Here is a 17573-nt window from a genome sequence, read left to right as displayed (position 1 = left end):
TAGTTACAGTGATGGCGGGATTTTGATTATTTTTACTTCATATTTAAGACGTTAAGAAAGGTTGTGTGTGAAGGAGTTCAGTTTCATTTTCACTGGGTTAAAATGTTCCTGCTGAAAATGTGATTATTCAATCATTTATACATGTGTGACTACTGAGGCAGTGTAAAAGTATACTGTTAAGGCGGAAGAAAACCTAAGTTTATGAAAAAGCTGTATTCAAACTTGCTGACCATGACCAAACTCTTTTCTTCAGAGGCTTGTTTCTGTCACACAAAACTAAAAGCCAGGTAGATCTCATTTAAAATTTTAAGCTATTATATCAAAGTTCAGGTTATCTCAAACCTTCGAAATTACGCATCTCAAAATTTTGACTTACAGACTCCATATCTCGAAATTTAAACTTTTGAGTAACTGTTTGTTTGTCTGTTTTTGTTTTTCTCAGTGGCAGAAACAGGCTTCCGTACTTTAAAGCTTAGGAAAATAAGTAATTACGTTAGACCCCACACCATGAAAATATAGCACAGACAGCGCACAGATGTTTTTTCACTGTTGACCAATATGGCTACTAACTCCTTTTCTGCAGGGATTTTTGACGCTCTCAAGCCAGCAAAAATACACAAAATTTTATCTCGGGCAGTTCTTCACACAGACACACTGACATTAATCAGTTCTGTTGAACATTAAAAAAATAATAATAAATGTCTGCTACCTCAAAGTTAGCGGAAACTGAAAATTTTAAACCGTTACCTTCTATTTTTCTTGTGAGAGTTACTTAAGTGTACCATAAACCATGACACCAGGATCACATTATATGGTAAAAAGTTAAAACCATAATCATGGGAAACAGTGAAGTCGCTATGAGCTGAAAAAAACAAGAAAAAGTTAGCTAGTTAACCGCTAAGCTCGCTGCTTTATTTTTTCCATTTTTTATAAACCGACATAAATTCCAACACACTTTGTTTGGTATTAGCTTTCCTCAAAAACACTGGTAGATGTTTTTTTTAAGATAGCTTTTTCTTAATTTTTGTTCTCATAAACACACAAGATTTATATAAATCTTTTTTAGCTAATTCTCGACAAGAAACCGAATAAGTATGCATCCCAAAATGTTTAGCTAGTCGTTTAATTTTTGCTAACAGGCTACGTGAACTTTTCTTCAACAGAGGAACCAGAAAAAAAGCTCTTTTTTGAAAATGCTTTCCAACTGGATAACAGAGCACTTAAGTAGCACTTTTTTACACTTTAACAGAGGCTCGCTTTCTAGTTAGCAGCTATCACAAAGGCCAGCTAATCCTCATAGCTGTTAGCCTATCTCTCACAGTGGATCCTCATGTATGGATGTGGGAAAAGCTGAGGAGAAGTGCCCAGATGGCTGGTAAGGTGCAATGCAGTATTTGCTAGGCTTGGAGGGATCAAAGACAATCTCAGATTAACCCCAAAGCCTGGCTGGCGAGCGTGTGTGTGTGTGCAAGCTGTAGTCATGATTTTCTTCCACTGCTATAAGATGAGGCAGAGCTGACTTTTCACCGTCACTGTGCATGTGTAAGTGAAATGGCTTAACCTTTATCTCTCTGAAGGCACGTGCAGTTGCTCAGCATTTGTCCTTATCATCCTTATTACAAGCATCTGGTTCTCCGGCAGCTACTGCTACCTGTCTGTGTGATGTGGTGTGTTTGAGGTGTATCCATACATTTTAGCGCTACATGTCCTGTAAAGAAAGTGCCACAATACACACAGTGGAGCTGGAAAAGAATGTAGGCATATTCTAGAAGTTGGCACTCAATCGTATGGAAGCTTGTTTGTGACATTGACAGAGCTACGTCGAAATTTTGAGGTATTTAGTTATTATTAGGTAATACATCTCGAAATTTCAAGTTTTTTCTGAGTAAGTCGAAATTTCAAGCCACGCAACTCGAAATTTCAGGATAATAAATCAAAATTTCGACGTGCTAACTCAAAAATTTTCTTAAAGATGGCTGCGGAAACAAACTTCCATACATTACGAGGTTGAGTGGCTGTGTTTTCAGTCTGCCTAAAAGCTGCTCTGAGATGCAGCGCAAAGGGAAATAATGCAAAACAGTGCAAGAACCCAGTCTTGTGAATCGTACCGAACCATGACCGGACTGTATCCCTACACCCCTCGTGTGCAGATCTGTCTCCTGGTAATCAGTTTTGTTAACCGAGCCTCCTCGTTATTAAACTTGAAAAGAAAAGTGGAAGCTACATCTTCTATAAATTAAGTGCTGTAAAAGGCGGTGCTAAAAATCAAAACCATAAATACTGTACATAACTATCTTCATCTGCTACCACAGCCTATCGTCATCTTTAAAGATCACCTATCTCTCCTCGTGACAGAACGCTCCAAACACTGAAAATTTCACGGCAAAAGAAATCTTTTCAGATCCCTTAGTGTCAACACATTAGCACACAAAAGGCTTTGGCATAGTCGCGTTAAGAAGGAATGTCTTCAATCTACTTTTTTTTTTCCTCTACCAGTAGTGGGACACTGCTTCATCTACACTTCTGTCATCTTAAACAAAAAATCAATATGTGAAGAAGAAAAAAAGATAAACGTTGATGTGATTTTCTACAGAGAACACACGTGCTTTTCACAAATCTCTTGACTCACTGAGTGAAGGCCGTGCATGAATGTATGGGAGTATATGTGTTCAGTCTTGTTACATACCTCTACTGCCACATATTGCACATAAATGATGCTTACTCTCCCTAAACAGGAGGAAAGATGATGTTAGCAGTAACATGTATTATCGATGGCAGTGGAATTGATGTTTGTCCTTCACTTCCTTATAAGATCAGACATTTAAAACTTCGATATGCTTAAAATCTCGCTGAAAAAACAAGGGCATATTCATTATTCCAAATATCCATCAAACTACAGTCTGTGTTAATATCTTTCACTTTTGTTGATTTTTTTTATAATCATTTATAGATCGCTGGGAGGCGTTTTATGTGAAGCTCAAGTTAAGATGAAGTGTTTCGTTCCAAAAAAACATAATTTCAAAGGACAAGCTCATGCTTCACCTGATTCATGCCAGAGTTTTTCATAAATGTCCGCTTTCAGCCTCGTGTGCAGAGACTCTGCAGAATCCAAGTCGACTTTTCTTGTTTGTCATTCTCATTTTGAACATATGTCCATCTGTGATAGTTCAAGTCCCCCTTCTCTGTGTCTTTCTGGCTCCTTCAGTCTAAACACCTTTTTTTTGCCGATAATACTCGGCCGATGCCACAAACCGAAAAAGCACACACAGACATGCACATCATCAGAAACATTAACACAAGAAAACTGGATTTGAAGTGATCGTACTCATTAGGAAGTCCGGGGAGTCGACAGCCACGTTACGCACATAGAGACCAGCGGACCGAGCAGAAGAACGCAACAGCAACACCGAAAAGTGAGGAGTGATGGGGTTAAAGGACGAGGAGCTTGTGCGCTGATTTCAGCCAGAGGGAGGCTGGGTCAGGTCGGTAGAACTAACAGTTCGATTGTCTCAAACCCTCCAAAGCAAAAGGTGGTTGGTACTGTCATCCCGTCCCACTGTTTCACTGCTATTAGTCAGTCTGAAGTCCTCGTAACCATCGCCACCGGAAATGACTAGATGGTTGGTTTTCGGAGGGATGTGCGCAGAAGCTCGGCGGCGTGCGGAGTCGCGCCTCTGGAGACTTCCATCAACTGTGCTGCTGTTTTGGGACTGATTGCCTAAAAGTTGAACATAAATGAATGAAGTTGGAATATTTCTGGAGCAAAATAGAAAAGATATGTACGAACCTAAAAGTCATTCTACACAAATGTTCAGTTTTGGGTCTGCAAGATGTCTTAAAATTGATCTCTTAAGATAAATTTAAGCTTATTTAAGACATTTAAACTAAATTATCACGTAACTTGTTGACTTCATGTGCTCACAAAAATGATAGCATAATGCTTTTAAAAAAATCTTTTTTATACATTTAACTAAAGAAGCATGCAATAGTCATCAAGTAAGTAATGGTCCGTAAGTAACGGTCTGCTGTTACAAATCCATAAAGAAGGTAAAACCAGTGACATGAAATTTTTATGGTTTTTACAAAATGGCATTAAACCTCAGGGGCATTAAATCACATCTACGTGATTTTTAACTCATTAAATTACAGTTTGCCATTTAATAATTCTTTTTTCCCCTCTTACAATTCCCTAACAGTAAAATATGTCATACCAGCAACTTCAACTAAAAGCTTCTTATGAAATTATGAGATAAAACAGACAAATTCTGACAAAAGAAGAGAGACAATGGACCTACTGTGAGGAATTGATTGTGATATATACACCTTATTGGATTTGAAGCACACAAAACACAGTGCTTGTCCACTTTACCTGACTGTGGGGATGAGCACTTTTGTAGTGTTTAGGTTTTTGATTGATTAATTTTAAATATATATACATTTGATTTAAAAAGAAATGTATGGCTAAGAAAGGTGTAATTATTCAAATAATATAATATTTTAATTTAACAAAGAAATAAATTAGAGAATGACCCTTACTACATCAGTGATATGTACTAGTTAGAAATTTTTTTGATAATAAATGTCAAAAAAAGGAAGCAGCACTAACCTGTGGGGTCACTTGTATTAGGAGGGAAGTTCATGTCAAACCCTTCTGGTAGTTCGACTGACGTCAGGAACCGGACGTGGCCCGTGTGTCCGTGGGCTGAGCCCATTGGCACCAGGGGAAATTTCAGAGTCCCGGCCACAGTTCCTGAGCTCACTGCTGGGATCACCAGCGTAAGAACCACCCCTGGAACAAAACAGAAGCTCACAGTGAGCTATTTGAGCCACACATGGTGGCGATCGTGGCTCAAGAGTTGGCAGTTCGTCTTGTAATCGGAAGATTGCCAGTTTGAGCCCCGTCACCGACAGTCTCGGTCATTGTGTCCTTGGGCCTGTTGGGCCCTTGCCTTGGGCAAGATACTTCACCCATTGCCTACAGAGGGCCCGGTGGCGCCAGTGCCTCGCCTCTGTCAGTGCGCCCCAGGGCAGCTGTGGCTACACTGTAGCTTGCCATCACAAGTGTGTGAATGGGTGGATGACTGAATGTAGTGTAAAGCGCTTTGGGGTCCATAGGGACTAAGTAAAGCGCTATACAAATACAGGCCATTTACACATACAAAAAACAATGTCAAATCGCACTCTAATCTTGATTTAATAGCAAATTCAAGTTAAAAATCTGGTTAATCCATTTAAACATGTTTTCTTACCTGCGCTGGTGCCAATCCACAGCAGATCCTTACATGCTAGCAGAGCTGTGATTCTCAGACAGGCGGCCTTGTGCTGTCTGATGATCGCATCTGCACCTGAACAGGGACCAAACAAAGTCAGATTAATAACAGACAGTGGTCAGACACCGTTAAAGTTTAAAAATGACAAACACTTTCTTTCCACTAGTTTGAAAAAGGAAAATGTTATAAAAAGAACTATAATACTACAAAACAACTAAAACACATAAAAAGTCTTTCTGCATACCTGCAAGCATCTTGTGCACAGCTGGTGCCACGTCGACCTCTGTCAGGCTCTCCCAGGTCTGAGCGTGGTATAGTTTGACCTGCGCACTGCCCTGCAACGCCAGCCACACACCCTGACTGTATGCCACCATGCATGTCACGCACCGACTGCTGTCAGTGCCCACCTGGAACCAGTGCTGGGAGGAACAAAGAGAGAGACGGGGGTAAACTTTCTTCCGCGCCAGTGCTCCTGCTTGTCAGTCTCGTCAGCCTGGCCTTTTATTCCGATGTGAATCTAAAGCCTCCAGATTCTGACCTACAAAGCCGATCTTTCTCTGCTTCCCTCTCATCTAATCTTTCCACCTACCTCTTGTACTAGTGTAGATGTGTTGATGATAAGGACTCTGTTCTGTGAGCCACACCACAGCTTCCCTCCTACGGGAACCATTTTGGTGACAGGACTTGTAGGTGTACCCAGAACTAATGTTTGAGAAGACTGAGGGTCCCAGAAACTACCTGCAAATCCAGATCAACAGTAACAGAGTTTACTAAAGATCCAGGCCAGGATGGTGAAGTGAGGATGCAAGACAGAAGTGGAATGATGCTGTGATCGGGGACAAATAAAAGTGCTGCATGCCAAAAGCAACACTACAGCGTTTTCTTTTTCAGCCATTGCTTACTCCAATCACGTGCACAGTTGACCTTACCTGCTTCTCTCTGGTAAACAATCACCTCTCCATTTGCTAAGGACACAAACACTTTGTTGTCCAAATACCTGAAGTAAGAAAAAAGGAAGGATGTAAAAAGGAAAAATGAAAGGAGGTAAAGTAAAAGCAGGGTTTAGATAGTATCCAATAAGATCTAGCATTCCTGACCTTTGAAATTTGTTTTTGAATAATTCTCTATTACTTTAAAGTTAGCTAGGCAGACTCACAGTATACAGAGGATGGAAGCCGAGTGCTGCATCTTCATGCTGTTTTTACGGTTTCGGATGTTGTCTGAGGACTGGTACACGTGGATGCTAACAAAGGCAGCAACATAGGAAATTAGGTGAAAGCAGTACACCAACAAACAAACAAAGATAGCTTATTAAAATCGCTTGAGTACACAGGTCCAGTAATTCCACACACCATCCATCCTCCGTTCCCAACCACACTGAGCTCTGGTAGGCCTCTGGGTCTATACTGAGCAGATCCTCCAGACTCGCCCGGGTAAAAGATCCGCGAGACGATCGGCGCATGGCACGGCCATCCATCGGACTCTCTGCGTGGACGCGGCTTACGCCACCGACCCCCAGCATCCCTTGAGAGCCATATGAGCTCGGCACTGGGAACTCCTGCTCCTCCTCACTGCTGGTGGTCTCTGTAGCCATGTCCTTGGAGCCTGGACCCTCGTCATCTTTGGGGTGAAGATGAGATTTGAAGGAATGGTAGAGACCGTGAGGGTGTAAATAAAGTGTGTGTGACCGAAGTGTTTACTCACTGCCGTAGCTGGACGATATGGTGGAGTGACTGGCCTGACTCTGTAGGGTTGAAGAGGGACTGGGGGAGTCTTCGTCATCTGTGTCGTCACTGTCAAACGGAACAAGCTCCGCCCCTGGTCCTGGATACAATCAATGCATTTTCACAAATTTCACAAAAGACCTTACGCAAGAAGAACATGAAGTGATATAATTTAGAAAGCCACTAACTCACCTGTGGGTTGCTCTGTTAATTCTGGAGTTGACTGAGAAATGGATATGAGGAGCTGCTGCTGGGTGTGACCAGCTGCCACAGAGGTAGGTGCAAGAGGAGGCTCTGATCCACGCTCCCTGGGAAGTCAAGAGCGATTAGTTAAGATAAAGTCAGGAACAGACAGTAGCTGTCGTTAGATGCACACTTGATCTTGTTTGTTTGGGTTTTTTACTGAGATTAAAGATTTTGTGGGGTCTAATATCGACTGGTATTTAAATTCTTCAACAGATTTAATGGAGCAGTATATAGGCTACTGTGCAAAAGTCCTGGGAAATAGAAGGTACTTGAAGGGATAGATGGAAACACAGCGTAGCAAGCAAAAACAGAGTTTGTACAATAAGCTTGAAAGTCAGTATTTGATAATATTTAAACTGCATTTATTCTTTAACACAGCCTGAACTCTCTCAAGTAAGGTTTTTTGTAATGTCTTTGAGTAGTCTTCAGGAATATTTCTCCAGGCATCTTGAAGGACATTCAAAGCTCTTCTTTGGATGTTGGTTGCCTTTTTGTTCTGTTCTATGTCTCTGTGCCTCAATAATGCAAAGGTCCAGGTGCTGGGGAGGCCAATCCATGACTGTGTGGATTGTGTGTACTTTCTATTCAGGTATGCTTATACTATATTGGCAATGTGTTTGGGATCACTGTCATGCAGAAAAATGAACCTGTTACCAATGAGAAGCTTTCCAGGTGGTACTGCATGGTGGATCAAACCTGACAGTACTTTTGTGTTCATAATTCACAGATAGCTGTAGACACTGAATGTTGCACGTCTCCCCTCTTGATTTGAAGTCTTAAGACCTGTTGCCACTGATTTTCAGACCAGGTCTTGTGTAATTACATGAAGAATACCTCAGCCTTTCCTCCGTGTTTCCCTTTCTTAAGGATGGTTTCTTGACAGCCACCCATCCCCTGAGACTATTTCTGATGATGCTTCAGTGAACAGTAGATGGATCAACTTTTTTAATGATCATTAAAAGGTAATACTATATGGCTGACTTTTAGCCCAGTTTATATGGTTAAAAAGAAACAAAAATAACTTTCTTTTTTGTAGAAAAACAAATCAGTGAAATTGGAAAAAACTTTTCATTAAAGACCTTCATCAGATTTATTCTTTTCTAAATCAGACACAACCTGTCTATCTGTGCACTCAGTCACATCCGTGCGTGTGTGTGTGCGTGTGTGTGTGTGTACTGACCTTCCCTTAAGTCCTGGTACTGCAGCAATGCAGATAATCCTGGCTGAGCAGACAGCGATACACGCCTCCACTGTGGGCTCATCTTTGATGTTCAGCAGACAAACCTGCAAAGGAAACATCAGCATCAGTCTACAAAATCCAAATTATGTTGTTTTTTGTTGTGTTTGTTTCTTCCTCTTTGATTGGAGAACATGGCATAATCGCATCCAATCTCTTCTCACCTGTCCCACGTATCCGTCACTGTTACACACCCACACTTCACATCCGCTGTCTAGACAGCTGTGGCTGGGAGAGGCGCATGAAAACTGGAGACAAACAGCAAAGTAATGAGTTCTTCTGTTCTGTGGATAAAAAAAAAGGGCAGCTTCACAGAAAATGCTTCCCACTGCTCTCACCTGCATTCCACTGCGGGTCTTCATAATGGGAATGGCCTTCAGGAACTCTGGGTCCCACTGGTCCTTATTCATCGCTAAACACACGTGACACAAAAAGAATTAGCCATATTTAGATCGAAGTAAGAGCATTTTTTTTTAAAGAAAGTCAAGCAAGACATGAAATCACCCACATGCTTTAGCTCCTGAACTAGTGGAGAAAATAATACTGTATCTCACTAAAACTTTTTTCGACTTACCTAATTTTTTCTTGGCCTCCTCAAAGGCCTGCTCGAAGCTGGAGCGAGCGTCGGGTGTAGCAAACTCAAAAATGAAGCTTGTCTCTGCAGAAGCAGTGGTCAACTCCAGCTTCGTGGGCAGGAAGGTCATACTGAAGGCCAACGACTGTTTATCCGACAGCTCCCTGTGCACCGAGGCCATCAGATCCTTTATTACCTCGTCTAGGGGCTGAAAGAAAAGGAAAAAAGGGTAGAATTGAGTTTCAAAGTGCCACGCACACTCAGCTGTAAACACAACGCAAACGCACAAAAGTGGACGAAAGAGAGAAAAGATGAAACGCTCAATAAAGTTTTTTCTTTATGTCTGTAACAACCTGTATATAACTGAATATTTCAAAGAGGAGACTAGAAGAAGTTTCCATGTGTCCAAGAAAAGTAGATGTGCAAAGAGAGAGAACGATGGAGTTTTTTGTCACTGCATCTTTCACAGCACCTGGTGTGGGAGGCTGAGGGTCTCAGACAGTTTGCTGATCTGACCCAGCGTGCTGAGATCCTCATCTAACCGGCCAATCATCTTCTGGATACTGTCCTTATTTGTTGCCTGCGTGGAGCCTGGAAAAGGGTGAAAAATAAACAGCAAAAGCAAATTCCACATTACTTCTCCAGGTGATTTTATATAACAAAGTACCAAACAACAAAATTATTTTGGTTCTTTGTGTGTTTTTCGGTGGTAGATATGACTTATAGATCCATGTTCTACACAAACTGCAGCATAAGTCTTACTTTTCACCACCTCCACATCCTCCAGGGGAAGTTTCCACAAAAACTTGTATTTACTTGAAGTATCAATCACGCTGGCAGCAGAGTATCTGAGGAGGGATGAAGGGAAAAACAGGAAAGATGTAATTGAGAAAAAAAAAGTGAACATCTGGTGTACATATTGTTTAACACCAGGGGGCAGTATGGTTTAGAAACTGTGCTCTGATGGCCTGTGTGCATTACATACAGGCTCATGGAGCTGCGTCTTAATGAGCCAGACTTCCTCTTGAGAGTGGTGCAGATGATCAGATCACTGAAGAGGAAGAGGGAACGATCCTTCTTTCCACCCACTGTCTTCTACAGAGAGACAGGAACACAAGTACAGGGTTAGAAAAATGTAACCTTCACAAGAGGATCACACCTTATAATATAATACAGCTTTATAATATAATTCCAGGAGTGTTTCTTACCGCCTCCATGACTATTTCTTGTCTCAAGAACTTCCTCTGGGGGTTTAGAATCTGAGACAAACATACATATAAGGAAGTTATTGTTTTACTTTATTGTTTTTATTATCTATGCTGGGTGAAAGCGGCTTTAGAAAAAAACATAACGCTCAGACAACAAAGCTCAAATCAGCAGAGGTAAGCAAATGTCTCACGTGCTCGACTCCTTCTATGTGTGCCTCAATCTCCTGGATGACCCTGGCTTCCCTCTCTGCCTCCTCAGCAGAGCGTCTTCCTTTATTGATCTTCTCCGCCAGTCGTTTAATGTCCCTCTGGGCGTCCAGTAAGTACGGGTGGTCTGGGTGATCCTCTGGAGTGTGCTTGAGCAAATCCTTGAACAAACAACAGCACATTCATCTCTGTTTAAGTGGGCTTTCCATCACTAAACAGTCTGAGTTACTTTCACAGCAGGCTCATAGTTCGATTTTTAAATCACTCACCTTAACTAGCAGCTCGTATCGAGGAATCCTCTGCACCGGCTTGATCATCAGATCACCCAGAGCCTGCTTCTCCTTGTTTTCACGCATGTTTTGCTGTTAGATTAAAAGAAGGGGGGGATGAAGACAAAGTGGATGATATAAGAACCACCAGTATCAGAGGCTCTACAGCTGGCTCAATCCTGTAATTCACATCTCTACCACAAGATGGTGAAGTGGTTCCACAGCAGCTGCTCCTGCTGTCAAACGGCCAGTGCTACCTAGCCTGACCTGCCTCCCCAATGTGATGTTTGTGTATTGTATGTATGGTCGGCAAGGTATCATCTATATGAATTGCCCCTTAGGTATAAATAAAGTCTCTCTGACTCTGCCTGCAATGAAGCTGGATGATGGTTATAAAACAGAAAAAAAATAAGAACACTGAAAGCAACACATAACTTAAAGCTTAAAGCTACATTTTTGTCACTAACAAAAAGCTGGTAGTGGACAAACTTGCATCGTTACTATGTATAAAAGAAGTTTTTTCAATCCAACACTCACCTCCAGAAACTTGTGAAACGCTGGCTTGGCCTCCTTGGCAATCCTCACAGCATCTTTAGCATTGAGGAAGTTGTCAATGTATGCAGAGTACATGTTAGCTAGTGCTTCTTTGGAGAACTAGAGAGAGAAGAAAAAGAGGACATTTCAGTTAGTTTGTGCACTGAGTCTGAGGGCTTACTTGTGGTTCCTAGAGTATTTAAAAGTGGAATAAGAGGCAAGCCTTCAGCTTTCAGCTCCTAGTTTGGATTCAGGAGACAGACAGTTAAAAATGTCTTTTTTAATAAAGCTTATAGTTAGGGCTGGATCAGGTGACCCTGAATCTTGCAATAGGTCTAAGCTGCTGGGGGCTTCCCACAATGCACTGAGCCCTGCTGGTTCAATAAAGGTTCATATAATTGCTGGGGTTTTATCTCTATTATTGAAGGGTCTTCTTCTTACAATATAAAGCAGCTTGAGGCGACTGTTGTGGTGATTGTTGTGAAACACAGACACCACAGTCTTGTTCAATTTCTTGCAAAGAGCAAAACATAAAATTCCAGTATAAACCAGCTACACTTAAGAGGTTTAAATAATCAGGGAAGACAACAACAGAACAAACGGCATATAAGATCAAACTATTTTACTATTTTAATTCCTAAGCCACACAAAGAAGCTTTCACGTTAGTGGATTTCCACTTGATTTAACTGGCACTAAAAAAAAGGAATAAAAGAAGAAGAAATCTGAGGATGCAGTCCTCTCTGTCTCACAACAGAAACGCACAGATTGAGATGAATCACCCTGACCTGCTTTCTTTTCACAAATAAAAGGGTAGAAGACACAGCAGTCGGCGACACGAGCAGAGAGAGAACCACAATGTGGTGCTGTATTTAGCGTCACTGAGTCATCATCTTTCTGCCCTTTGATGAAATGGACTGACTTCCGGTTTCCCTATCCTTATCATCCGCCTCTCAGTAACAAAATTCTGACAAATAAAATCTGAGCAGGATGAGCAAGATTAGTTACACGGGGAGAAACAAATGGAAGAAAGATTAAGAATAAAATCTGGTGAAACTTAGTTTCCTTACCCTGTAAATACACTGAATGTGTTAACCTTCGAACATTAGACCACCCCCAAAAACCCCAACTGATATTTGCACCCATAATGATGTAATGACGATTAAACTATTCAGTAAAACCTTTGGCTGAATGTGTATATATTATATTCTAAAAACAAAAAGTAAAAAATACAGTTATGAAAACATGAATCTACTTTTTATGAAACTGTCGTGTCAGTGTTGTGCCTGATAAGATCATTGTTTACTATTATTGTAGTATTTATTTCCTGCGCGTCTCCGCTGTTTGTTTGCGATTAGCATGGGATCACTGTAACGTCCAGGATTTTATGGACTGACAAAATGAACTTCGAACCCCTGCTGAGTTTGTCTGTCATAACAAATGCTCCCAGATGGCTGCGTAACAGACAGCAGTAAGGCCTGCACTTCATTGCAGGACTTACTGCATTAGAGTCTAATGTGTTTTGTTTAATAAATCCTATTCATCTTAACTTATCGTTATCAAACAAAACACTTCATGTAAGACTCTTTTTCTAAAATCTATGAAACATATAAACAACTTGGACAAACAAAGAGACAGAAAATTTCATGCCCCGTGTGAGGCTCGAACTCACGACCTTCAGATTATGAGACTGACGCGCTGCCTACTGCGCCAACGAGGCCTGTAGCGGTAGTGACCGCTGCCGCTTTAAGAGCGGGAGAGAGGGCGGGAAAGGGTGGGGGAGGGGTCCTCATTCTGAGCGTTGCAACAGCTTTAGCTACAAAGGCACACAGTTATTTTCAGTGTTATCTTTTTATTGCATTTCTTACACCGTCATTTTAAGGAACATCTACTCCAAACAGACAGGAAAAATTTATTAATGAGTTTATTTAATTTTGTGATTCATTTCTCAATCTGCTTTACTACTAAACATGCAGTTTGTTGTTAGGGGTTTTGATTATGGTCTGCAGTGACCTACTGAGGGAACAAATGCTGGCATTTGAGTACCTTCGGTGATGAATTTGTTTAGTGAAAATCTCTTAGCCTGGAATTAAAATCCTCTATCTTTATTCTTAGGAAACTCAAATCTGACATTTAGCCCAGCACTGAAGCTCTGGAGCACTTTTTTTTTTCTTTGGGAGCCACACTTGGGTCATGGGAAGTTTTAAATGGGTCAACATGCGGTCACTGGAAAAACAAAATATGAAACTAGTGTTGCCAACTATAGACCATCTTTCAATAAAAACAGTTTCCCCTCATTCGAAGTTTGTTTATTCATTCAGGCTCACGTCTACAGGAAAGTAAATGTCGTATGAGTCATGTCTGCACAGATGCTTCATTTCTGCCCCTACTTTTGCAAATAATAGCGTCCACAGAAACACCGTACACGCTATCTTTTTCATCAACATAAAGGTTTCACTTTACAGATGAAGAGGTGTAACTTTCAGTGGTTTCTTTGTTTTTTTTAAGTTGTGGACCAATTCTAACTAATTCAAAATTCAATGGGATAGTGTTATGGTTTAAACTGTAGGATGTTCCATGTCTTTCTCATGTACAACAGCTTTATTGGAACACATGAAGGGATTTCTTGCTTACAGTCAAGATAAAATTTCTGAATATGCTAAAATAGGACAATCTTTCTATACAAAGGCAGTATTGGTACCAGGACCAAAACAGTAGAAGTCGACTAAAAAGTACTTGCCAATGGTAAATTGGGAAGCTTTTAAGTTTTCGTTAATGGGCATGTCCATGGCAGAATGATCATTCATCACAGGCTGTGAAATTGTTAGAGCTCAAATGTACATTGTTCAGTCTGTCTCAACATGTCACATGTTTGAGATCAATCTGAGTCTGGAGACAGCTAATGTGTCAGCATTTAGTCATGCTCATAGCACCACCTAGTGGCTACAGGACATCTCCACTAAGCAATAAACATCATCCCACGCACATGAAATTTTCACTGTGGGTTCCACACATGATACACCATGCACCATGACATATAATAAGTGGGTCTTCTCCAACATGTTCATTAATTAATGGCAGTTTCCTAGATAAAAATTACAGTCTTAAAGCTGTTCGTGTTCATTGACGCCATTGTAGATTGCTAACTTGGGGTAGGCGGAGCTCCTCCAACTTCCTAAAAGGGAAATCCAAGTTGTGGGGGTGTTCGAGATTCAAATGCCAACCGAGAACTCCGAAAATTTGACTCTTGACTTATTCTGGAATACAGCATAAGTGGAGACCTCTAATGCCACCTAGTGTGCACAGGAATAGGGATGGGTATCGTTTAGGTTTTATCCGATACCAGTACCAAACCGGTACTTTTGAAACGGTGCCGGTGCTTAAATGGTGCCCGAACCGGTGCTTCAAGAATGGAGAACACAAAATTGGTCCAAAAACCTCTCATGTTCAGCTGTTTTTTTTTGTAAAAAGATAACAATGTTAGCCTTTTCTGCGGCTATAGGGGATTTATGGTATCACTCTTGTGTGGGAGCAGTGCTTAATCAATGGAAAAAACACAAACTTTGTCCAAAAACCTCTCATGTTTAGCTGTTTCCCTCTTTTTCTTTGGTCATTTTAGCCTTTTTGACCAGGGTGAAGGGAGTATCAGCCATCAAACAAGAAGACAGCGGCATGTAACTACGACGGTGTATGCTATTTCACCTTACATGCATTAATTTAATAACATGGTTAGCTTACACACGAACAACATTAAGCTACTCACGCAGAGAAGAACGGCTGTTGCTGCCATCATCATCCGTCATCATTTCTGCTACACTGGCAGGGCTAGAGGCCAGGACTCTACTCTTCGGGTTTTCGGAGGATGTTGCTAACTCCGTGTCCGATAAGTACCTACCTGGGCCCGCCTACTATCCTCAGAAAGGTAAAATGATTGGCTAGAATCCAAAGTGTATGACATCTCAGGGGAAAAAAAGCACCGAAATAAAGCACCGAAATAAAGCACCGAAATGTGTGCTGCTTTTTGGTCTGGTTACTACCTTTTATGTCAGAACCTACCGGTACACATCCCTACACGGGAAGTGACAAGTAACAAGTAACAATTAGAGTAAAGGTAGCACACCGAAATGACTGCAGGAAACACCTAATCTGCAGGACAACCCTGGGTGATGGCACACCTCAACGTGCACCAAGGTGTGAGGGCCATTTCCACACTGCTTGCAGTTTAAGCTAAAACTTTAAACTGAAGAAGCGACCTCATCTGAGGCTCATGCCACAAAACAAAATTGTGATGAAAGATTTGGGTGGGGCACAGTGAAGTGTTCTGATGGTCCAACACTTTCTTAAGACCCATGTGTGTGTTGATGATGGCCCAAATATCTTATGTTCTCATCTGTTAAGAAGCTGCATGTGTGCTCTTTGACTTATTGCCATATCTGCTTACCGACTGGATAAGAAGGTGTCCAACGGTCTGCCTGTCGTGCCACTGGCTCACGCAGCCGGAGACCTGCTCCAGGAACTGTTCGTGGTGCTCCAGGATCTCTGGGATTTGGTAGAACATCTCGTCCACCAGCAGGGGGTCCACTATAGAGCCGCTGTCTGGCTGTTTGAGAGGACGCATGTAGCCCTGAGGAGAGAATCACCAGCTGATGAGCAAGCAGATCATATAAATATGTTTGACATAAACTAATAAGGTGTTTGTCTTTTTAAGAAAGTATTGCAATCGATTTTAGACTTTTTCATTGCACCAGTTACTTTATCAGCCAAAAACAATGAAGAGGAGACAACGCAAAGGAGGCCAGTTTAACTCATCAAATCCATTTAGGAGAGCTTATATCAAGCTTGCCTCTCAAAACCAGTGAACAATAAATCCAGTGGTAATCCCTCAGTTTATGTCTGTTAGTGTTACTGGCACAGTAACAATAGTAAGTGTGTTTTCTCAAACTGATGTCACGTTCTATATCAACCTGCCACTGCTTTCACACGTGATCAGTGGACTAATTAAAAATTTAAACAGTTGCCTAAGCATGACATAAATCTTTCCTCTCACCTCAGCGGGTAAATGTATGAACCCATTAAATCTCAGGTGAGCGATCTTATAAAATTGGCAGAGGCCTGCACTCTCCCAGCACCCTTCTATTTTTAATAACAAGTGTATAAAACTTCCAAGAAAGACAACATCTATCGAGTGCCTGTTTTGATATGTAAAGTCTTAATTATAAACAGGCAAAGGTTTGCTGTGACAGAATTTACCCTTGTAAACCTGTTAGTTGAACCCTGCCAGAGTATAAACACCAAGACCGGTGTTTCCCAGAAGCCCCACGTATAAAAAAACGACTGCAGTCTTACTGCTTGTAATAATTTTGTTATTAAAATCAACTTCTTATTACTGTGTTCCACTTTTAGTCTGCATATATGTTTATCAAAATGCAGTGGATACCATAAATACGACCGGGGACAAGTGCATGTCTGCTGTCCGGGACCCTTTTTAAATGAGGCAAATGTAAATGCTATCAATATCAAAACAGGCTCTCTATCCAAGCAGGCTGTTTCATCATAGTCTGCAATTTTGTCAGGTGTGCAGTAGATTTAGAGCAAAAACTGTTCATGTCAGGGGTGTCAAACATAAGGCCTGGGGGCCGGAATCAGCCCGGCAAGGACAACGATCCATCCCACTAGATGGCCTTGTGAAAGTGTGAAGTATGACATAAATTTTGGACCTTTAATTGCATTTTCACACATTTTTCAGCTGATAAAGATCTCCACCCCATGGCCATTCGTGTCACACCAGCGTAACTGAGTAAAAGATAATTAAATGATAGAAAACTTTCTGTTTTTTTACTATGTACTATAGAAATGTCTTCTTTTGCACCATCTGTACACAGTAAAATAAAGAAATACACAAATAAATAAACGAAATAGGACATTATCTTTGAATTAACAAACAAAAGTTCACTTTATAATTGCAGGACAGTCTGTCCAACAAGCCACTAGAACATTTTCTGTAATTTTACACATTTATTTCTTACAATTTAAGCCCTAAGATTCACGCTAAAAGAGTTCTTTCATTTTTTACAAAATATGTGTTTACAAGAATTTTGCAGCTGTATGCTTAAAGCTGCTGAAATCTTCATGCACTCTAAAAGCGGTCTCTTTACTGCAAAAACAGCCACTGCTCAAAACAGCTGGCGTCTGGCAATTCATTCCTCACATCACGCCACCTGCATTATCTGATGAATGAAAGCTGCATTCACAAATAAGCAAAAACACCAAGAGAAAGACAAAAGATAAACGCGTTAATAAACAAAA

The 17573-nt window shown here is 41.1% G+C and overlaps 1 protein-coding gene and 1 non-coding gene across 2 annotated transcripts in view; both read right to left on the bottom strand.

Moving 5' to 3' along the window:
• Window positions 1-1032: 1032 nt before the first annotated feature.
• arhgef17 (Rho guanine nucleotide exchange factor (GEF) 17) overlaps window positions 1033-17573 on the bottom strand; it is a 64661-nt gene continuing 48120 nt past the window's right edge. Inside the window, exons 4-25 of the mRNA XM_085370621.1 lie at window positions 15709-15891; window positions 11273-11389; window positions 10736-10828; window positions 10451-10627; window positions 10260-10310; window positions 10037-10146; window positions 9814-9899; window positions 9524-9642; window positions 9052-9259; window positions 8816-8889; window positions 8642-8725; window positions 8421-8524; window positions 7187-7302; window positions 6975-7094; window positions 6623-6890; window positions 6427-6513; window positions 6200-6267; window positions 5860-6008; window positions 5515-5689; window positions 5250-5345; window positions 4607-4789; window positions 1033-3718 (exon numbers count right to left, since the gene is read on the bottom strand). Coding sequence (XP_085226747.1) covers window positions 3510-3718; window positions 4607-4789; window positions 5250-5345; window positions 5515-5689; window positions 5860-6008; window positions 6200-6267; window positions 6427-6513; window positions 6623-6890; window positions 6975-7094; window positions 7187-7302; window positions 8421-8524; window positions 8642-8725; window positions 8816-8889; window positions 9052-9259; window positions 9524-9642; window positions 9814-9899; window positions 10037-10146; window positions 10260-10310; window positions 10451-10627; window positions 10736-10828; window positions 11273-11389; window positions 15709-15891 — 2877 coding nt within the window. The 3' untranslated portion in view covers window positions 1033-3509. The remainder of the gene's footprint in view (window positions 3719-4606; window positions 4790-5249; window positions 5346-5514; window positions 5690-5859; window positions 6009-6199; window positions 6268-6426; window positions 6514-6622; window positions 6891-6974; window positions 7095-7186; window positions 7303-8420; window positions 8525-8641; window positions 8726-8815; window positions 8890-9051; window positions 9260-9523; window positions 9643-9813; window positions 9900-10036; window positions 10147-10259; window positions 10311-10450; window positions 10628-10735; window positions 10829-11272; window positions 11390-15708; window positions 15892-17573) is intronic.
• Window positions 12915-12987, bottom strand: trnam-cau (transfer RNA methionine (anticodon CAU)). The gene has a single exon. It is a non-coding gene; the product is annotated as a tRNA-Met (tRNA).

Source organism: Diplotaxodon limnothrissa, linkage group LG14 (assembly GCF_057381915.1).
Source record: "Diplotaxodon limnothrissa isolate DT_005_m linkage group LG14, D_limnothrissa_male_GT1.1, whole genome shotgun sequence".
Classification (NCBI taxonomy): domain Eukaryota; kingdom Metazoa; phylum Chordata; class Actinopteri; order Cichliformes; family Cichlidae; genus Diplotaxodon; species Diplotaxodon limnothrissa.
Note: the sequence above shows the minus strand (reverse complement) of the source record. Positions and strands in the feature narration are given on the sequence as shown.